The sequence below is a fragment of the Triturus cristatus genome, chromosome 6 (genome assembly GCF_964204655.1).
Source record: "Triturus cristatus chromosome 6, aTriCri1.1, whole genome shotgun sequence".
NCBI classification, from domain to species: domain Eukaryota; kingdom Metazoa; phylum Chordata; class Amphibia; order Caudata; family Salamandridae; genus Triturus; species Triturus cristatus.
The window spans coordinates 445713695-445737257 of record NC_140589.1 but is presented as its reverse complement, the minus strand read 5'-3'; the positions used below and the strand labels follow the sequence as shown (position 1 = coordinate 445737257).

The following is a 23563-nucleotide window of genomic DNA, read 5'->3' as shown; positions in this document are numbered from 1 at the left end:
TTGTTTGTCAACTTGGCAAACAGATGCTTTTTTTTGTAAAAGCGCCCCATACGGCGCTTTCACTTTAACGACACCCGCCCCCCTTTCTTTAGACCTGGCTCATCTAAAGAAAGGGGCGTGGCCGACATTAATGTGAAAGCGTAGCATGGGGCGCGTATACAAAAATTGCATTTACAATGCCAATAGCTCAAACTCTCGTAAATGCGAGACCTATTGCATTGAAAATGTTTGTTTTCAATATAAACCTGAAAGTTTCAGCACACAAGTGATGACATCACAAGTTTTCAGAAGGAGTGAAATCAATTCACGATCGGTATTATAATAGACACACAAGTGTTTCTGCATTGTAGATGCATTGTGCATTGCAACACCTTTGTGATAGTCTGAGCCCAAATGGTTTCTTTAGAAACATTGAAAACATAAATCTCACAAGCTTTATGATCACATGTGTGTTTTTGCAGATGTGTGCCCATTCTGTTGCAGCTTGAGGGTTTCTTATTCATAGGAAATTAATAATCTAAAACCTTTACTTAGTTACTTATACATGAAATCAGACCATTTCCAAAAATAATTTCACAGGGATCACATTTTGTTTTGTATTTTCTTTAGCATTTTATAATTTATATACCGAGTGTAAATCTCTGCAGTTCCTCAATGGAATGAAAAATGCACTCCAACAGCTATAACAAAAACTTGAGCTTTCACAGGCCGTACTGTTGCTACAGCTGTACCAACATTTACATTATCGCTAACCAGAAAATTGATGTTGTCAGCTGTCAACTTTAAAGTTTCTTACATTGTGCACATTGTCTAATTGTTTACTAAAATGATAATTATCTCATGTGGACTAAACATTGCTTGTTCATTTGTGTCACTGAAGCATCCTGGCGCTTTTGTTTGCTCAGATAAGCGGCATAAAAGAACATCTGGTGGCCATTCTTATGCACCAAGTGCCAAATCATTGTCCGGATAATGAATACCACACACAGCTCCTATGTGACAATACGCGCTGCAATTACGGGTGTGTGCTAAGTGTGTAATTCATCTGACGTCTCTTGCTTATATCAAAGCATGCCGAATGCGAGAGGGAAGGGAGGGGGCTGCATTACGGGAAAAGTAGCCCTCGTGCAAACGGCACACGCTGCAGATTGTCCAGGAGGGGCGTCAGTTCCCCTTCTGTAACACAGAAGGTGTATCGACTCTAACAGTGGATAGTCGTGAAATGTGTATATTTAAATGGCGGTGCGACCCCTTGCAGGGGAAGAATTCCCTTTTCCTGGGCACATGTTTCATTTTACTATATTTCCAAACTACGGTAGAGTCCGCCGAGTGACATTCTGGGGTGTTTAGCAGGAGTCCTCAAGGTGGCCTTTGGCAATGGGCAAGGGATGCCTGAGTGGGTGCACCTTCATGGTGTGTACACGGTCAACTTTCGGGTGGTCTTTAGTGAGGCCATAAAGCCCTCAATATGTAGGGGCTTATTTACAAGTCCCTTGCGCCGCCGGTGCGTCACTTTTAACATGGGGAAAAAGTGACGCACCGGCGGCACAAGGGGATTGTAAAGAAGCCCCGTAAAGTTGAAGTATCATTCAGGTGTGCACCCAGTCTAGGCTGCATGTGTCACATTCAGTCTGTGGTGATCGTGCACAAACAGATTCCATGCACCTCTTTAATAACCCAGCCCCGGGCTCAAATTGTTATATTTAATGAGAATTTACAGTGCATACACCACATTCGTAATCACATCTATGGGCTACATCAAGATATTGTACTGCACATGCGCAAAGGCACATAAAGTGAGCCGTGCACGGTTTTTAAATAAATGGTGCTCTCTACACCGCAAGCTTTTAAAAGATAGTGCCTTGAGCTGAACAGTGTGCTTGAGGCAGCACACTCCAGAAACAAAGAGTGCTGGTGGTTGCCATCCCATGTTTCTAGCTGTGATCTCCAGAGTTCGTGCAATAGCTCGCAGGATTACTGCCTTGGTACTTGTGAGACGGACAGCTGGATTTCTCCCTAAACAGGTGAGATCCTCTGTATCTGACAGTGCTCAGGTGAAGAATGGTGGATGGCCACGATCCCCGCAGGGGGACAATAGAGGGGACAGCCCCCTTAGCATTCCCCCCCTGCTGCGGAAAGGGGGATGTTAGTATTCCTTCCATGCCTACTGGCCGGAAGAGGGGCAATCTCCGGCGGACACCGCCACCCCCCAGGGACAACCCACTTCCTAGGCAGCAGGGGGTATATAGGAGGGACACTCACCTGGGCAACCCCTCTTTCCCTTCCAGCGCGCGGGCGGCAGACGGATTTCCATCTGCCCACCCAGCAAGGAAATAGAACAAAACAAGCATGCAAGAACTACCAACAGCGTCGCAAGCGGTGTTACAGGGTGATCTTTATGCAAAAATGCGAGCTATACCCCCATCAGAGGGGCGATGGGGGCCGCCAAGAGAAAACAAGATCCTCAGGCCATAGGGAGCCATGAGAAGTACCCGACCCCTTCATCCCATAAGGGACAGTTGGTATCCTGACAGCTGGGGGTTGGCCTCACCTCGCTCCGTGGTGGCACGGGTGCAGCAAACGTTTGAAAAAGTATTGGGCCGCAGCCCCAATACCTAAGATACAGCACTGGTTAAAGAATAAGATGGCAACGCAATGCCCGGTGGCTGTAGATTGTTTTCAGGACGGGTGCCAGTGGTTAGTCCTCAACAGCGCTGCACTCTGATGATCACCCGTAAGATAACCCTACCTGTGTTTGTATACACGTGCATAACAAAAAATGCAAATAAAACTTACGACAGTTTTCCCACAAGACAGTTGTTTGTGTGTTTTGTTCATAATGAAGCTGTATAACTGTGTTTCTTTCTCCAAGCCAGGATCCACACAGAGCTAGTGTGACAACAGGGGGCTAGAGGAGGGATGGCTAGGGCGCGTGGCCACCCCTGCTTGCTCATGAGCTAGTTAATAATCTTGGATACTCTGTGCCGGTTCCAATAAAAGTGAACTAAGAGAATTCAGGTAGGCTGCAAAGGACGAAAAGTGCTTGTGTGGCCAGAAAGGCTACAATTCACTAAATTATAAGCACTGTGATCACAACAGTCCAAGTCGCAATATACAAAAGGTACATGCAATTCGGAAATGCCCTGCTAACTTGCAAAGAGTGCTTTTGGACTCGCTACAATTATGAATAATGAAGAATAAAGATAGCGCCTGAAAGTGCTGTATCGATGGCTTACTTCTGCAATTGTGGTTGCGAATCACTGACTGGATACCAACACCGAAAAGGAGTGCTATCCAACCATAAAGCATACGCTATCTGTCAAAGACAACTTTTAATTCAAGGTTTACTTTGTCAATGCGAAGCGCTGGCTTTTTGGGAGGGGGGTGAGGGAAGGTACAAAAGCTCTCCCCTGTGTAAATATGTAAACCCCTATTTGTAAAGCACGAACTACTCACCCTTACAGGCCTCAAGGCCCTGGGGGCCGTCGTGGAAATTAAGTGAGCTATTACCCAGAGTCACATGGTGCTGAGCTGAGCTGCCACTGGAGCCGGGGATCGAACCATGAGCTCTGTGCTCTGAAGTCTGCACCACACCTCTCCACATTCTGGAATCGTTTTTCTTTTTTTTATCGTTGCTCCTGCTCCAGATAACAACACAGTTTTAGCTGGCACTCTTATATAGCCCTGGTGGTAAGCAAGGCAATGTTTGATAAAAAGCAGTGTTTTCCTTCTATTACGAAAGCAGATTTGTTGAAGTGCTAGGGTGTGGTTAGAATATGTGTTCATATTTAAATGGAGACCACACCTAAGTACCACAGTAACATATTATAAAACAAACCACAAAAACAGCAAAATCACAAAAACACAACACACGAACACAACAAAACATCAATATTATGTTAATGCATATGCAACACAGTAACACATACATTGCACGACTGAAATGCAAGAAAATGACACCACATGGGCCACAGAAAATGCAACGCAAATGTAAAACACCAGCACAATGCACCGGACCAATTTAACACATAATAATATATCAATACAAAATAATATACTTTTGAAAGTGTACCATGCTAAGTTGTGGTTTTTCTGTGTCTTGATGTTGGTGTGTTGTTTTGCATTGTGTTGCAGTTGTGCTTTTGTCTTGTTTTATTGTGTTGTACAGCATCTTGTTATAGTAGTGAGTTATTTTGCTTTGTATTTTGCTTTGTATATTGTGTTCTGTGTTAATGTAGAGATGTCATCAAATGTTGCTACATTTCCAGCCAAAAGCAGTCTATTTCTTTAAAGTTCCAGCAACAAACAATGATTTACCATTGTCAAAGCCGGTAACATAAGGCATGTCCAGCTTAAGTAGTGTTTTAAGACACCTTTTAAATAAAAACAGTGGCAGAGACTGTGCTTTCAGTTAAAGCTTACAGTTCTCATTTTATGTGATCAGACAACCTGTAGATCAGATAAGCTTGTCTCCCACTGCTGCTGCTGCCCTTGAGCTGGCCATTAAGAGAAGGAGTTAGGAGAGTGACCGGGGTAAGAACTTCAGCATCTAAGAAAGTTGAGATTTAGAAAAATTCTACAGAGGACTGGCTCAGGGTACCAAGGCTACCTGAGAAAAGCATAACCTCATTCGACACAATTTCCTATTTATCACATTTGGATCTGTTCACAGCATAGGTAATTTTAGCAAGGCCTCATAGTGAAGCTATCAGGCCATGTGTAACTTTCCTTGTCTTCTACTTAAGGTATAACTGTTGACCAGGGTAAACTACTGAACTGTAGCCGATCTGGCCTGAAAAAGCCCCACAGTATTAAGTAACCTTCACTCATTGGTTCACATTGGTGCTTGAATGTTAAACATTTGTATCTAACTCACTTAGTCGGATTTTGTCAATTTTTGGGACATTGTGTATATTTTTTTATTTTTTCCCTAATTTGGTTTCACTTTTTTTTTGTTGCAGCACCTAAGTATTTAACATACAATCATCTGGGGAAAAACATGCTAGTTTGTGTGGGTGCTACCAGGGTTTCCAATTAAAAATGTGTTTTACTTAATAAAACAGTCATTTATTAACTTTTTAGAAGTTCATACCTTGATACCGTACTCTGGCAATGCATGATCATTACAATTTTGCTATTAGGAGAACTCTACTGGGTAAATCTTCCCTACAACCGAGAGGGAAACTCTTGAATCTTCATATTTAATAAACATTTAATAACTTTGAAGATACTGATAAACCAGAGGGATGGGAATGTCACCTTCTTTTGACAGGTTGTAACCACTTGGAGGCTATTGATGTCACCTCCATGTCAACAGTGCTTCAAGCTAGGTGCTCTTGACATGGAGGTCCTGTCAAAGACTCATGGTCAGGGAATTCCTCTGGTGCTGGCATCATAGGGATTACTTTTTTTATTTATGTTAGGTTGGGCTGCCGGTGATGACCTTCCTCAGTAGCCCAAAGTTTTTTTTAAAATTATGATCAGAGCTTAGTGTAAAAGTCCCCCCCCCCCTAAAAAATTAAAATTAGCTTATTGCCACATTTTACTTTCAATTACATTGGTGCACGGGGGCATATCTCAGCACCCGAACACCAATGCAAACCTGGACATCTTTCAAAACTAGACTTCAAGGGGAGTCCAGAGTGGTGTGCCTTTCATGAATCCAGTAGCAAAACCAAAGGGGATGATGGACAGAGTGTTGAACAATGCAAGCACTCACCCCCAGTCAACTGATCTGTGTTTAATCTATCATCATTCTTTAGCTCACATCGCCACCCCAGTTCAGACATGGCCATATGCAAATCAGTCTGACCCTGTGCCTCATGGGAACAGTCCAGCCCGAACTGCCGAGCCATGTCTTACCTGGACCGGAAATAAGCATCCTTGGACCGGTTTCTGGCTAATCAGCTGACATTAGTCAGGCTAGCTTGAATCCAGTGGCAAAGTGAGCAAGGGACTCACTTTTGGGCATACCCTGCCAACTTAGGGCAAACAAAGCAAAACCAAAGGGGATGGTGGACGGAGTGTTGAACAATGCAAGCACTCACCCCCAGTCAGCTGATCTGGGTTTAATCCATCATCATTCTTTAGCTCACTCCGCCACCCCAGTTCAGACATGGCCATATGCAAATCAGTCTGACCCTGTGCCTCATGGGAACAGTCCAGCCCGAACTGCCACGCCATGTCTTACCTGGACCGGAAACAAGCATCCTGGGACCGGTTTCTGACTAATCAGCCGTCATCAGCCAGGCTAGCTTGAATCCAGTGGCAAAGTGAGCAAGGGACCCACGTCTGGGCATACCCTGCCAACTTAGGGGGAACGAAGCAAAACCAAAGGGGATGATGGAGGAGTGTTGAACAATGCAAGAACTCACCCCAGTCAACTGATCTGGGTTTAATCCATCATCACTCTTTAGCTCACTCCACCACCCCAGTTCAGACATGGCCATATGCTAATCAGTCTGACCCTGTGCCTCATGGGAACAGTTCAGCCCGAACTGCCAAGCCACGTCTTCCCTGGACCGGAAACAAGCATCCTTGGACTGGTTTCTGGCTAATCGACCGTCATCAGCCAGTCAAAACCCCGAAATCGGTCCTAGGATGCTGGTTTCCAGTCCAGGGAGGCCCTGGCTTGGCAGTTCGGGCTGGACTCTTCCCATGAGGCACAGGCTCAAGACTCATTTGCATATGGCTGGGTTAAAACTGGCATGGCATGGTGAGCAAAAAAAGGTGGATTTAGGCCAAGATCTCTGTACTGGGGTGAATGTATGACATTGTTCTGCATTCTGTCCATCAACTGTTGTTTTTGCATTTGTCACCCCGAGTGGGACAGGTATGCCCAGACGTGGGTCCTGTGCTCTCCATGCCACTTGAATCAAGCTATCATGGCTGAAGAGTGGTGAAACCCCAAAACTAGTCCTAGGATGCCTGTTTCCAGTCCAGGGAGGACCTGGCCTGGCAGTTCGGGCTGGACTGTTTCCATGAGGCACAGGGTAAATACTGATTTGCATATGGCTGGATTCAAACTGGAATGGCATGGTGAGCAAAAAAACGATGGATTTAGGTCCAGACCTCTGTACTGGGATGAATGTATGACATTTTTCTGCATTCTGTCCATCAACTGTTGTTTTTGCATTTGTCACCCCGAGTGGGATGGGTATGCCCAGACGTGGGTCCCATGCTCTCCATGCCACTGGAATCAAGCTATCCTGGCTGAAGAGTGGTGAAACCCCAAAACTAGTCCTAGGAGTCTTGTTTCCAGTCCAGGGAGGACCTGGCCTGGCAGTTCGGGCTGGACTGTTCCCATGAGGCTCAGGGTCAAGACTGATTTGCATATGGCTGGGTTCAAACTGGAATGGCATGGTGAGCAAAAAAACGATGGATTTAGGTTCAGATCTCTGTACTGGGGTGAATGTATGACATTGTTCTACATTCTGTCCATCAACTGTTGTTTATGCATTTGTCACCCCGAGTGGGACGGGTATGCCCAGACGTGGGTCCCGTGCTCTCCATGCCACTGGAATCAAGCTATCCTGGCTGAAGAGGGGTGAAACCCCGAAACCGGTCATAGGATGCCTGTTTCCAGTCCAGGGAGGACCTGGCTTGGCAGTTCGGGCTGGACTGTTCCCATGAGGCACAGGGTCAAGACTGATTTGCATATGGCTGGGTTCAAACTGGAATGGCATGGTGAGCAAAAAAACGATGGATTTAGGCCCAGATCTCTGTACTGTGGTGAATGTGTGACATTGTTCTGCATTCGGTCCATCAACTGTTTTTTTGCATTTGTCACCCCGAGTGGGACGGGTATGCCCAGACGTGGGTCCTGTGCTCTCCATGCCACTGGAATCAAGCTATCCTGGCTGAAGAGGGGTGAAACCCCGAAACCGGTTCTAGGATGCTTGTTTCCAGTCCAGGGAGGACCTGGCTTGCCAGTTTGGGCTGGACTGTTCCCATGAGGCACAGGTTCAAGACTGATTTGCATATGGCTGGGTTCAAATTGGAATGGCATGTTGAGCAAAAACAACGATGGATTTAGGCCCAGATCTCTGTACTGGGGTGAATGTATGACATTGTTCTGCATTCTGTCCATCAACTGTTGTTTTTGTATTTTTCGTGAATCACATGACATTTTTCCTACCTATATTGCTTTCCAAATGTAAAGGTTTGTCTAAAATCATGCATTTTCTTGATATTTCTGTGAGTGAAAGTTCCAGAATCAGCGTCAATCTACAAAATTCCTACCATTCGGTTGTTCCACACTTTTTGTGATAATACTCTAAGCAACTTGTGTGGCATGGTCTAGCTCCTGCAACACAACAGGCCCCAAAATGCAATTTGGAGATATCAATGGTTCCTGTCAAAATAATTGAACCAAATTGGTGATGGGGTAGCTGTAATATTTGGGCCCATGGTCGGTTGTCAGCCGCCACCTATGGAAATGTACACTACCATTCCATAGAGGTCTGCCTTTTATGGATCCATTGATCCATTCCCACAGGGTTTTCATGATAAAAATGCCTTGCTAACCTCAAAGTTGGACTAAAATCATGCATTTTCCTCACATCTTTGTCAAGGAACATTCCAGAATTTGTAGTCCACAAAATTCCTACCATCTAGCATTCTCACACTTCTCCCCAAAAATACTTAAACTGCACCCTACTTGTGGGGGTGGGAATATCACACATAACAAGAACAGATCAAACTAGGGGCCAAGTCAATATGGTCTTCACATAGTCCCTGGTTTGATATTCTTGTGAATCCCTGCAGATTCTGGGGCTGTGGCTCACAAAAATGTAAGGAAGATGCATGTTTTTGCCAATGCTTGAGGGGTGAAGGGCATTGTGGGTACAAAAACGTCATGTGAACCACACAAAGCACATGATCATAGACTCCCCTGTTTGTCTAGCTTCAAGAAATGTCTGGTTTTGGTAGGGTTCCCTGGATGGCGGCCCAAAGTCAAAATCCACAGCTGTCTACATTACAAAAAAAGGGTCTTATTGAGTAGAAAAACGCTATCCGTAGAAGTTGCTTACACAAGTGTGGTACTGGTTTTGTAAGCAAAAGTGTGGGGATGCTGCAAGGTAAGACATTTGTGGATCTCTGCAGATTCCAGAGCATTCTCTCACAGAAATGTGAGGAAAATGTGTGTTTTTGGCAAAGCTTGTGGTTTGAAAGCCTTTCTGAATAAGAAAACTTCCTGGCAACTGTGCAAGGCATACCATTCTGAACTTCCCTTGGTTTCCTTTTTTTCGGAAATTTTTGGCCTTGGTAGATTTCCCTGGGTGTGGCTGAGCCGAGGCCCAACATGTGCTTTCAAATGTGAGTCAGTGTGGAAAAAGAAAACATTTTGCAAAATGCCCTCTGAATCAATCAAAAATGTACAAATAACCAGTGGCTCTAAACTCATTGTGTTGTGCATATTTCAGAAAAACATAGGTTTCCTTAATTGTTCATTCTTTATATTTAACAATATGAATTACAGCTTGGTGGGTACACAATGAAAAACCATTATAAGTGTCAGCCCTGTTGTTCGGTTTGGGTATCGAATAATTTTAAAGCACCTACAAACCCTTTATATCCCTGTGACCAAAGGACCTATGGGTCATAGAAGTGTATGACTTTCGTAGTGTTTATTGTGACAAAAAATTACAGATGAAAATGTAATCAATTATTATTTTTTCCTACTCATTTTCATTATTTCTTTGTTTAAAAATGATTTTCTTTGGGAAAGTCTTGAGGGATCTATCCAGGTGACCCCTTCTGAATTCATAATGTTGTTTACTTTTCAGAAATATATAGGTTCACGGGATCACCCGTGGGTTTCACACTTATATCCACTGCATACTGCCAGTAGGTTGAAACCACAAAAATTAGGAAAAATTGACTACCTCTTTGAAACATGCAAACACTGGGCAAAAAATGTTTGTGGGGTACAACTCTGCTTGTTCCTGAAAGCTAGGAAGAGGGTGCTCCTAGCACATCAGACCATTTGTTGATGCCATTTTTAGAAGAAAAAAAATATACACTTTTTTGCAGAGCACTTTTTCAGATTTGTCCTAAAAAAAAATCAACATTTAGCAATAGCTAGGCTATTTTCTCAGTTTCCTTCAAGTGTACCTGCATACCCTAGGTACCTTTTGAATCCCCAGGATGTTGGAAAAAAAGTTATGAATGCTTAAGCATGAACCATCCCTAACTTCAAATGAGGCCTAACATGAAGTGAGGGCATGGATAGACGATCTAAACAAGATAAAGACTTACTCAGATGAGGCTTTTGGGTATCATTTATCTGGTATTATAATGTCACATGAAATAGTCATTTTGACAGCTACTGGAAAAGGATATTTGGTTATGATTGAATCAGAATTGAATGCCTATTCTCTTCTCACTTGAATAATATGCTGCTTAAAGGATGTTACAGGACAGTCAACTTAATTTTAATATCTAGAGGAGTTGACAATATGTCTGACTGACACATGCAGAAAGGTAAAAAATAAAAGCCATATTTTTCTTACTCTCCATTGAGAAAATTATGCGCCTTAATTAATCCATGAAATATATTAGTGTTTGTGAGTTCTTCTTGTTCAATTTAGGCACTATGCCTACCTACACTGGTGCAAAACAGAGTGTGAAAACCATTATGAAGTTTTTAAAATGCCTATAATTAATATATAATACATAGGATTCTGTAACCCCTGTATAAATGACCCCTCTACTTTCTTTATAATCAGCGACTAGTGACCCACTCAATCACTGATTATAAAGAAAAGATGTCAGAAGTCGACTATTATAATAAGGTATTACAGCCGAGCTCTGACGCCACAATGCCTGCTGCCAGAGCCAGCACCTGAGATGAAAGGGAGGTCAGGTCACAGTGCATAATTGAAGCAGCTGTTTAAAGCAAGGAAAATGGAACATTGCAGTTCTATGTATGCTCTATTTTAATAGCTTCCAATGACAAGCAGAGAAAATATATTTATTTTTTCCTCAGATAGAGAAAAGCAAAAATCTTTCTGCATGTTTCTAAAAATTCAGAGCTACTGCAGTTTAAAATAAACTGATTTGTATTAAACTGTTTCTAATATCTATTTGCAACAAATATCTGACAGGTTTTGATGTGTTTAATTTTGCACTAGAGGCTTTATTTTTATTCTTCATGTTTTCAAACATGCTCGCTGTTTCATGTGAAAGAGCTATGCACCAGGGTTTTAAGTGGTTTGTAGGAAAGGTATACGCGATAAAGTACCCCAGGCATACATGACAAGGATATTGAAAGTCACCTTGGAGTTCCATAACCATATAAAGGAACTCAGATTTCTACCTTGTTCCTCTATACGGATATGGAACTACCCAGTGACTTGCAAAAACCTTATTATGAATAACATGGGTACTTTATCCCTTATATTATGTGTCTGCTGCCTTCTCAATAGCCTTGTACCCTCACCATGATAGAAATATGCATATACCCACCGTCTCTACTGTTAAATATGGTACAATATATAATATGTCATGCTGATAGATTTTCCGCTTACCATTATGCCATCTGAAGACATACATGTCCACAAGTCCATATTCTGTGAAATTTAGCCTAGAGGTTTTAACTTGCATATACATTTTGGCAACCAGGTAGAATTTCAGTGAGTAAACATGTGTCTTAATTGAACCTAATTTAATTATTTTGTGGTAATTTCAGTTCGGATTGCTTTGCCATAAATTATGTTTTTATTTTGGATTGTGAATGCCTCATTAAAGCCTATACCCTTTTACATAATTCACATATAATCTAACAACATTCACAATTAATTTGAGTACATCTAAATTCAACCTCTCTTTAAATCTCACTAAAAGCGTTGTGTTTTACTCACAGTATTATCAGACCAATAGATATGTGGTGACATTGCAAATACTGTAGAATTTAAATTAGTTTACCTTTTCCATCAGTTTTTTCCTTTCCTTTTCTATGACATACTATCACTTCAATTATCATAGACTTCACGTTCTCTCCCATTCTTTTCTCAAGTGACCTTATTTGTTAAATGTTATTGTGCTATATGTTATTGGTATCTATCTAGAGCATTGATTACTTGTGCAAATGCATATCTGTTTTTCATTCATAAATAGGTACGTGTCCTGTGCATTGGGATGTCCTTATGAAGGGAACATTGTACCAGATAAAGTGGCAGAAGTAAGATTAGTTCTCTGTGGTTGATGTAATTTGATTGTACATGAAAAATACCTGATTTCAAAGTGATTTATCTTCTCAAATATAAATGGAACAAACTAAGCCTTAAAAAGAATAACTATGTTAAACAAAAATCAGTCCTAATACAATCGCAGTGAAAATTATGAAGATAAATTGGTACTCTGTGACTTTCTGAAGAAAATATTAAAATTTGAAAGACACAATTAATGTCACCCTCCAGCAAAACACACTGATGTGATGCATGAGTAGTAACTCTTTGAATGTATACTTTTTACTGAGGTAGTTGCTACCGCTGCATGCTTTGTAATTTGTGATTAAATGAGCTATGCCTTGACGTCATCATGAATATATAAGTGTTTGGCATTGATATATATATATTAATCTGGTATCATTCGTCTTGTTTTGAGACATTTTTTCAAAGAGTCAGCCATCTGAATTTTATTAACTAGCGATTTTTATTGAGTTTCTATTTGAGTTTTTAAACAGCGTACATTCTTATAGATTATGATTAATCCATGCATTTTATTTTATTTCATTTACTTTAATTTTTGTAGTATTAAGTTTTGTTATTGTTTTGTCCATTACATCACATGTGAATATCTTCGAACATTAATCTTGCAAACAACATACATTGCTTGATAAAGAAACACTGGAATAATGTCAAATATTCCTAAGAATATTTATTTAAAATGAAGGCTGTCTCATGGGAAGGACACAACCATCACTGACCCTGATAAAAGTATATTTATGCAAAGCGTTATATGCACTGAACCATATTATTAGTGATGTAATGCGATACAATTAGTTCAAATTAAGTCTAAAATCTTGTATAGTACCAAGATCAAGCAAATGGTGTCCAGGCACTGTCATGTGAACAACAAAATAGGGATGGACTTGCAACAACCCTATATTCAGACAGCTGAAGTCATTAACTGTTTTCACCTAATTTGTGAGATTGTTCCGTAATTTTTTCTGCACTACCTGGAGCAACCTACCATCTAATGTGCATCTAGCAAAATGTTGGAACAACGAAAAGTATTTGATGTAAGTTTCCAATTATGTGTCTCAGCCCTCAGTCTGGTACTCCAATATGTGGGACCTTCAGGTTGAACAATTTTATGTTTGAAGGTCAGAACTCCAAATTGAACTGTCGCCAGGATGGGCATTTAATGTAGTATTTTTATTGTTGTGGTCGCATCATTCCATAATCTACTATTGTCTATCACCGATGAATTATGGTTTCTTATTTATTTAAGCTCCTAAAGTACATTTACATGCTCAGACAAAAAGACCATTTGATTAGCACCTGCTCAAGTCCATAATTACTCAAACTATTTTCGGTCGAGCATCAGCATGAAAGCGCTGTCTGCAAGACCTGCTGTAATCACTCTACTGAGTGTAATCCAGCCTGCTGCCTGCAATTGGTTCACTCCTGCATCACTTTAATTTCCTGGCTCCCTATTGGCTAGGGCTCCGATACATCATTTCCAGTTTTAGGCGAGGATCTCCGGACATTTACAGTTTCCTTTCACTCCAAACGGTATTGTGTTTGTTGAGGACTGTTTGTTTATTTAATTACATAGAAGAATGTGGCACAGCACGCTTTCATTTGCTTTCACTTTAGTATGGCTCCAGACCCTTTTGGTTGCTGGCCGCATTTGTTTGTTTATGTATTGTGGACATACATACTTTATTCGCGTGCCCTTTTCACAAGCTATGCACGCATTTGTTTGTTTATGTATTGTGGACATAAATACTTTATGCGCGGCGCCCGTTTTATGAGTGCAACACTGGTTTTGCTTTCACTGTTATTTCCGGGCACTGCTGGTTGCTGGCCGCATTTGTTTGTTTCTGTATTGTGGACATGCATACTTTATCAGCATGGCGTCTGTTTCACAAGCTCCATACTGGTTTAGCTTTTAGTGGAATTTCTTTTCCTGTGTCCTCTACCCCTTCCCTCCCAATTAGTCAGCAGGCTTCACCCTGCCCTGCCTCACAGCAGAGTAGCCGAGTCAGCAGGCGGACATGCGGAGGGCTGTGCTGCTTGCCTCTAGTGCAGGGGCCACTGCTGTCTACTTCTAGCAGCTGGCCTAGATGTGGACTGGCTCTCGTCTCTGGGAAAACTGGAGGTATGTGCTCTATCAACGTGGCACCCTTCCATGAGCACTGCACTAGTGATGTTTTCATTGTTGTGTCTCTTTCCCTGCTCCTCCACCCCACTCTCTCTGCTCTAACTCCCCCCTCCCTTCTACCCCTCCCACTTAGTCACCGGGCTCCAGCTTCCACACCGTGTGCTAGCCTGCACATATTTCTATTGAGGTTACCAGTGCTATTGTGTGACAGTCAACCCTACTGAAACACGTTTGTGCAGCAGCGCAGTCTATTAAGACCCACAGGATGGAGTTTCAAGTTGTTGGGCAATTGTAATGTCTATGGTCTTACGAACGGCCCATGGCTCCACAGTTAGCAAGGTGCATGAATACAGATATTGCTCAAAACTCCGGCATACAAACAAAGGAAGTAAAAAGTTTAACTGCGTTTAGCTTTAAAATATCACTTGCGCTGTTTTTCGTCAATTTTCAGTTTGATTGAAATTGCTGGGACTGAAGTATTCAACAGTGGCGTAACAAAACTTGACGGGCCGCCCTGCAGGGTACATGGAGGGGCCCCCTCCCGACTCAATCAGGAACTCGCGGGCCGAAGTGCGGTGCTGAGGGCCCCCCCTTTACTGCTGGGGCTGCGGAGGCCTGTGTTACGCCCCTGGTGTGCAGGATATGGGCTTTAAAAGCGCGGCCCATTTTCAAGGTCTACCCCTGTTACATGTGTTGTTGCTCTGAGCTTGTGAGCACTATTTATTTCTTTAAGCTGGAGCAGTCAAGAGCAGTGCTGGTGGTTTACAGAGCTCTGTTGTAAACAGAGCTGTAAATCTTGCACTTATCTTTCCCCATTAGCTGGGCATTCAAAGACCAAGATCTGTTTTGGCTGCAGCTGTCTCCTCCTCACTTCGGATTTTAAAATACACGGTCTGGCGTCACGGTCCCTGCCTTCACATGGCTGTTGCTGTCTCCGTCTTACAGCTCAACAAGCATTTGCAATGCAATAGGTCTTGCTTTTGCAAAGGTTTGAGCTATTGGCATTATAAATAACAATGCCTTTTATTTATGTGTTTTCAAAACCTGCAAACGGTGTGTAAACACGTGCTTTGTACTTACAGTCATACCTGTGCCTCTTTTACTGCCAGCCTTGCTTCTCGAAAGCAAGGACTGTAAGTGACATATGCGTGTTTACGCACAGCTGGCAGGTTTTCAAAACACATAAATAAAAGGCATTGGCATTTACAATGCCAATAGCTCAAACTCTCGCAAATGCGAGACCTATAGCATTACAAATGCTTGGGGGTATTGCTTCTTCATCCAGAGTAGTTCAGAGCTTGTATAAAACTTGAATGTTTTGGTGAGCCACAATGATTGTCTCCCCATAGATATTGCATTGCCAAAACTTCTAATGTTTTAACATCCAATGATTACTGAGTCAAGGACTCTCCCATATTGTTTTCGCCATATTTACTTCCTAATTTTTGGACCCTAGCACAAGATTTGACTTATTTAGCATAGAATTGTTCATGACATAGGCAAGTCAGCTTCCCTGCATCTTGCCCTGAATTTTATCAATAATTCCGTTAAGTAACAATCTTTTCTTTGCTGTCTCGGTAGAGGTGACTCAAGGGCTCTGTGCAGACTACCACCACCTAGGGATGACTTAGAGTCTTATGTAGACTTTGATAGACTGGGCATTCCACTACAAAAATGGCCAAGTACCCTGTCCATCAAACGTCTTGTTGACCTGCTGTATTTAGAGTCAGGTGTACCATCTTGTTTCTGCCAGGGTAGCCTTAGCTGGCTACACCGGTACATACATTAGACTGACAGCCACATGAGCACTCAGCCATTCCTTTAAGTACCACAAATCCACCGCCCTCTTTAGGGTGAATTGTGAGAACATTTTTGGCTGACCCAAAAAGGAAAGCAAAAAACAAATAAACCCAAACGAGTGTCAGAGCTATTTATTTTTTGTTTTTCCAAAACAAACACTCTCTTTGGGAGTTTATTTTTGAGAAAAAAAAAACCTTTGCTGTGTGGTCATGTTAAACAAGGCAGTTTATCAGCAATGTTGAAGTGACTTGCAATGATCTGATGTGGTGGTGTTCCTCTGAAAATACAGGGAGTTCAGCCTGCTTGGTGCAGAGCACTAATTAAGGTGGTGGATCTTCTGCAGAGGCAGCATCTACAGAAAAATCCCCTTACTGTCTTAATTCAAAAAATGGAACATTCTCTGCCAAAGAAAATACCTGGACCAGTCCAGGGATTAAAAGACACCCCATGCTTTCTCCTCCAGACAGCTTTCTAAAATGTTACTCTCAACTATACAAAAATTGAAAAAAGTTTCAGATTCACCAGAACAGCCACTGCACTGAACTGCCATATGCTCTTTCAAATTTCTTCACGCTGATAGTTAACAAAAAAAATAATTAACATTCTTTCTCTCACAAATTGAGAAAATAGGAACCATGGACCTGATGTATTATTCTGGTTGTAAAAAGCTTTGTGGAACCAGAAATTTATTTTGCCTACTGGCCTAAGCACTAATAGGTTGGTCTCAGTCTGACCTTCATACTTAATATTAATTAGGTTGGATGCAAATTAAGATTCCCTCTAATTAGCCACAATTACATGAGTGGTGGCCTGCAGAAGTCAGTATGCCACCATCCATGTGATTGTGTTTGAAAAATGTTTTTTTTAAAGCAGTCACATTTTTTTAAAGGAAAGCAGAGTGTTTAAAAAAAACTTTTTTTCCTTTTACAAACTGGTATGTGCCCCGAGTTAGGCCTATGTAGCAAGGCAACACATTTTCTTACATCGTCCTCTTTTCTGTACAATAACATTATTACTGTGACCTTTTGCACATATTCACGTGCGTGGCAATGTTGGATTAGTTTCTCTGAAACTGCTTTGCTTATACATCTGGCTTCATGCAACATTATCATGATGCCTCAAATACTGAGTATAAGCCCTTTATGCACAATGTGCAAATGTTGTTCTATCTTCATCCAGATCATGGGAACAGTCCAGACCGAACTGCCAGGCCATGTCTGAGGTGAATGTATGACATTGTTCTGCATTCTGTCCACCAATAGTTCTTTTTGCATTGGTCACCCCGTGTGGGACGGGTATGCTCAAACGTGAGTCCCGTGCTCTCCATGCCACTGGCATCAAGCTATCCTGGCTGAGGAGGGGTGAAACCCCGAAACCGGTCCTAGGATGCTTGTTTCCAGTCCAGGGAGGACCTGGCCTGGCAGTTTGTGCTGGACTGTTCCCATAGGGCACAGGGTCAAGACTGATTAGCATATGGCTGGGTCCAAACTGGAATGGCATGGTGAGCAAAAAAAACGATGGATTTAGGCCCAGATCTCTGTACTTGGGTGAATGTATGACATTGTTCTGCATTCTGTCCATCAATAGTTCTTTTTGCATTGGTCACCCTGAGTGGGATGGGTATGCTCAGACGTGAGTCCCATGCTCTCCATGCCACTGGAATCAAGCTATCCTGGCTTAAGAGGGGTGAAACCCCAAAACCGGTCCTAGGATGCTTGTTTCCAGTCCAGGGAGGACCTGGGATGGCAGTTTGGGCTGGACTGTTCCCATAGGGCACAGGGTCAAGACTGATTTGCATATGGCTGGGTCCAAACTGGAATGGCATGGTGAGTAAATAAAATATAGATTTAAGGCCAGATCTCTGTACTGGGGTGAATGTATGACATTGTTCTGCATTCTGTCCACCAAAAGTTCTTTTTGCATTGGTCACCCCGAGTGGGACGGGTATGCTCAGACGTGAGTCCCGTGCTCTCCATGCCACTCGAATCGAGCTATCCTGGTTGAAGAGGGGTGAAACCCCGAAACCGGTCCTAGGATGCTTGTTTCCAGTCCAGGGAGGACCTGGCCTGGCAGTTTGGGTTGGACTGTTCGCATTAGACTAATTTTAGGAGTCAATAAAACTTTACCAACTTCTAAAATCAATTTGGCACATTAGCAAAAATATTTTTTTCAGTTTACATACTCCAACTCAAAGTGTTTGCGACCACAGACATGTTTTGTACATCTGATCCAGGATTTGAAAACATTTAGTGGAGATACATCTAGCTGTAGCATTTTTTATTTGTATCTCCTATTGGTCTTTTTCAGGGCATCTTTTTGTGGATTAGCTACAGACCTTCAATCAGTTCTTACCTTCATTTTTTTGAATGAAGTCTATTGCTCTTTTCCATTACTGTAAATTTTCAGCTTCACTAAATAAGTTCTACTGTATTATTCAAATCCTTGCTGTAACATCAAAATATTTACTTTCTATGTTAATTTTCTTCGTAAGGTACTTTTTCCCAGCAATTAATTCTGCTATAGCTATGGCCCTGTTGACAAAGTAGGATCACTGACAGAATATTGGAAATAAAAATATTGTGTGGACAAAATATAATGTAAAAAATATTAAGAACCAAAATATCGAGAAGGTAAGTGCAAATAGGGAAGTATAGATTTACTATTCTTAGCTTCAAATCTACATACTTTGAAGATATGTCTATCCTCAATGTACATATATGTGAAGTGTATAAATAGTAAAACTCTTTGCTTACCTGCAGAAACTTACCTTCATTATATTTCTGTCCTCAATATTCTTGGCACAATATTTTCTCCCACAATTTGTTTGTTCCCAATATTCTGTCTAAATACTGGACAAGTATTTGCTTGATTCCCTCCATCCAATGCATTAGCTCTCAATTTTGAATCTCATTCTTTTAGCATAATCACTGTGGTAATGACAATTCAGATCTAAATTTTATTGCAAAGCAAGGACGTTTTCACACCTATGGAGAGGAATTATTGCCAGTCAGGAAAACTACTTGGCTACAGCTTGTGCTTGGTAAACTAAGCAGTTTGTCTATGCAAAGATTGTCTGGTTTTGTGTGTGTGTGTGTGTGTGTGTGGGTGTGTGTGCGTGTGTGTGTGTGTGTGTGTGTGTGTGTGTATACATATGTATATATATTCACATGAAAAAAACAAAGGTTACAGGGACATTATATTTATGCTCAGATTTCACTCGTATAAAACCAGTAAAATTCAGCAGTTATTTTTACCTAAGCTAACTATGAATTACACATCCACAATGCACTGCTTATGACCTCACATATTACATCACTCATAACTTGGTCAGTGACATCACTCATGACATCACCAATGACATAATCCAGTGAGTGTAAGTGTTTTCTATGAGTGTTAAAGATATATACTAACCTACTACAAAAGTGGCATTAGTTTACTAGGTGTACTACTAATTAGTGATAAGATTTCTAACATATGTGATCTAAGTGGCTGTGTGAATGTCTGTATCAGTGTTTGTTCAGTGTTTGAGTAGGTATCTGAGCAGCTCTATGTGCTTGTGAGTACAAAAGTGGCTGTATGGGTGAGTGAGTAGTTTTTTGACTAGCTGTGTGCATGTGTGATTGGTTGTGTGAGTACTTGTATGGGTATGTGAGGGGCTGTGTGAGTGCAAGTGGTTGTATAGGTGTGTGAATGGGTGTGTGAGTGAATGGTTCTTTGAGTTGTTTTGTGAGTTTCTAACTGCATGTGTGAGTGGTTATATGGGTGTGTGAATGGTTATTTGGATGTGTGAATGCATGTGTGAGTGGTTTGGATTTGTGAGTGGCTGTGATGGTGTGAGTGGTTTTATGTATGCATGACTGGGTGTGTGAGTGGTTGTGTGGGTGTATGCGTGGGGATATGAGTGGTTTTGTGGGTGTGTGACTTGGTGTGTGAGTGTCTGTGTAGGTAAGTGAGTGGGTATCTGAGTGCCTGTATAGATGAGTGAGTGGGTGGGTTAGTGGCTGTATGGGTGAGTGAGTGCATTTGTGAGTGGCTGTATGTTTGAGTGGCTGCATGCGTGAGTAGCTTTTTGGGAATATGAGTAAATGTTTGAGTGACTGTATGACTGGGTATGTGAGTGGCTCTCTGACTGAGTGAATGGGTGCATGAGTGGGTGTATGAGTGGTTGGGTGGGTGTGTGAGTGGGTATGTGAGTTGTTCTGTAGATGATGTCATCAGCAATTACATCAGTATTTGAGATGTAATCAGTGATATCATCAGAGATAACACTTACCATATCATGAGTGATGTAATATGTGAGGTCATAAGCAGTACACTGCGTGGCATTAGTTATAGTTAGTTTGTGTCACTATAACTGCTGATTTTCACTTGCTGTGCACAAGTGAAATCTGTGCCTAACTCTAATGTCTCTGTAACCTTTGTTTTTTTCAGTCAATTTGTAAGATGTTTTTAAATTCTATTTCCTAACTATCACATCCCTGTAACCATTGATTTTTTTCGGTAAATTTTTACTTGAAAAAAAATTCTATTCCCTAAATATATCGCCCCCAAAACCTTTGGTTTTTTTAAGTGAATTTCTAATATTTTTAGGTTTTTTTAACCCTCACTGTAACTTGTCACCTTTGAGAGTGGGTTTGTAAGTGGGTGTGTATGTCTGTGAGTGGGTCTGTGTCTATGTGTGTTGGTGTGTGAGTGTCTATATGTGTCTGTGAGTGGGCGTATGAGTACCTGTGTAAGTGTGTGAATGGGTGTATGAGTGCCCGTGTGTGTGGGAGTAGGTCTGTGAGGGTCTGTGTGGTCTGTGAGTGCCTGTGTGAGTGTCTGAGTGGATGCATAAGTGCCTGTGTGGCTCTGTGGGTGGGTGTCTGAGTTCCTGTGTGGCTCTGTTCATGTGTGTTTGAGTGCCTGTGTGGGTCTGTGGGTGGGTCTGTCACTGCCTGTGTGAGTGTCTGAGTCAGTGTCTCAGTGTCTGTGTGACTCTGTGAGTGGGTCTGTGAGGGCCTGTGGGGTTCTGTGAGTGGTGTGTAAGTGCTTGTGTATGTTTGTGAGTGGGAGTGGTGCTTTACATTTTTGGCATTTGCATATGGGGACAAAAAGAATGAAACCAATCATCACAGTCACTCCAGATCAGATTGCGCTCCATTAAATCAATGATGCAGTCATCTCCTTTAATGGTTTCAGATTGTTTTTCATCGTGAAATACAAGAGGTAACACACTTGCTTAGCTTTTGTGAAGCATTTGCTTCTGATCAAATACATACATCAGTCTGACATCTAACAGTCTGCATTGATTCATCTTCATACTTCACCTCTCTCTCTATTTGTTCCGAACTAGTTTGAGCAAGCATACAGACAGGCTGTTCCGCAAGACTGAATGGATGATTTAGTAGGTGTGTGACTGACTCTATAAGTGAGTGATTAAACGTATCTTGCTGAATGCATGGTTAGTGACTGAACTGTGTGAATGTCTGTATCCGTCTCTCTGTTGGTGTGTAAGCGGCTGCATGGGTTTGCAAATAGCTACATGAGTGTCTATATGGGTTATTGATTGGTTGTCTGAGTATCTGTATGGGTACCTGAGTGTTTGTGTGGGTGGAGTATGTGTGACTCTGTGCATATATGGGTTTGTGGGGGTACCTGAGTGTTTGTGTGGGTGGGTTGTGTGTGACTCTGTGCATAGATGTGTGATTGGGTGATTCACTGGGTGCATGGTTTCAATAGCGCATCTGTGATAGACTGTATGGGTGGGTGAGTGTGTGTATGGGTGTGTTAGTGAGTAAATGTATATTTCAGTGGTACATGTGTGAGTAACTACATATGTGAAAAGCAGTATATATGTGTGTTGGAGTACATACATGGCTATAAGTGAGAGTGTGTGATTGTGCGAGTGGCTGTATGGATAAGTGTGTGCTTGTATCAGTGATTGTATAAGAGCTTAAGAATGTGCTATTATTTGTATGAGTAAGTAAGCTGGTATGTGTATAACTGTATAGGTGAGTAAATGGCAGTGTGATTAATTATTTGCATGACTGACTAGGTGTGTGAGTACCTCTATGGATGAGTGGCGGTGTGTGAGTGTCTATATAGGTGTATGAGTGAATATGATAGTCCTGTACTGAGTGACCATAAGTATCAGTGACTGTACGGGTGAGTGAGTGGATGTGTGTGTAAACCTAAGAATCAGTGAGTGGGTATGTAGTTATTGGTGTTGGTGTGTCTATGGTTTTGAGAATGGCAGTCTGTAATTTAGAGTGGGTGTATCAAAGGTTATATTAGAGTGTGAGAAGATACATCAATTTATCACATGCATGATGTCATCAGTGATGTCATTTGAGATGTCATCAGTGATGTCTTCAGTGATGTCACTGACCATGTCATGAGTGATGTAATATGTGACGTCATCAGCAGTGCATTGCCGGGGCGCAAGTTATAGTTAGCTGAACTAACTATAACGGGGGAATTTCACTGGTTTTGTATGAGTGAAATGTCCAACTAACTATAACTTTCCCTAAAACCTATGGTTTTTTCAGTGAATTGCTAAGGTTTTTTAAATGCAGATTTTTAACTATAACGTGCCTGAAACCTATGGTTTTTTCAGTGAATTTCAAAGGTTTTTTAAATGCTAATTTCTAACTATAACGTGCATGAAACCTATGGTATTTTAAGTGAATTTCAAAGGTTTTTTAAATGCTAGTTTCTATTTATGCCTACAGAGGTAGGACATGTGAAGAAAGACGAAAAAACGCACAGAAAGAAGCAAAAGAAATGCAGAAAGAAGCAAAAGAAATGCAGAAAGAAGCAGCAGATGTCCACAAAGACGAAGACATGTGCAGAAAGAACCAACAGAGGAGCAGAAAGAGGCCTTGTTGCAAAATCATCCTGTGCCCACAATTTGTTCGGATGGGTACTGGTGGTAACTGACTCTGACTAACCAGGCCTAGAGCCAGTGCTATGCTAAAAGACACTTAGAATACAGTGAAAACACCCACATACACTAGGGAACACTATGCGTTGGAGTACCCCTGTGATTAGCATGACCTCCTCTGTAAGTCCCTAGTAGATAATAGGGCAGGGGGATTAAAACTACCTCTCAAAACGAGCTACGGGGCACGTTTGCACAGTGGTGAAGGGAGGGGGGCCTGAGGTGACATGTGTGCAAACACGCCCTGTGGCCGTTTTAAGTTGGGAGATTAAGTCCCCTTGAATCCTGACAGTCCCTGGGGTCAAACTAGCCAACCAGGTACCTCCAGTAAGCGCCACAGAGCTGCGTTGCAGAGAGGTGTAAAAAGGGGCGTGGCCTGGTCCACCTCTCTGCAATGCAGCGCAGTGGCGCTTACTGGAGGTACCTGGTGGGGTTGTTGGCCCCCAGGGACCCACAGGATTGAAGAGGAATTAATTTCCCAACTTAAAACACACCACAGGGCGTGTT

At 42.0% G+C, this 23563-nt stretch overlaps 1 protein-coding gene across 1 annotated transcript in view; it reads left to right on the top strand.

Annotated features, from left to right (window-relative positions):
• Positions 1-23563, top strand: part of HMGCLL1 (3-hydroxy-3-methylglutaryl-CoA lyase like 1) — a 938297-nt gene that overhangs the window by 437364 nt on the left and 477370 nt on the right. The window contains exon 6 of the mRNA XM_085609190.1: positions 12121-12184. Within this exon, the coding sequence (XP_085465316.1) occupies positions 12121-12184 (64 nt within the window). The remainder of the gene's footprint in view (positions 1-12120; positions 12185-23563) is intronic.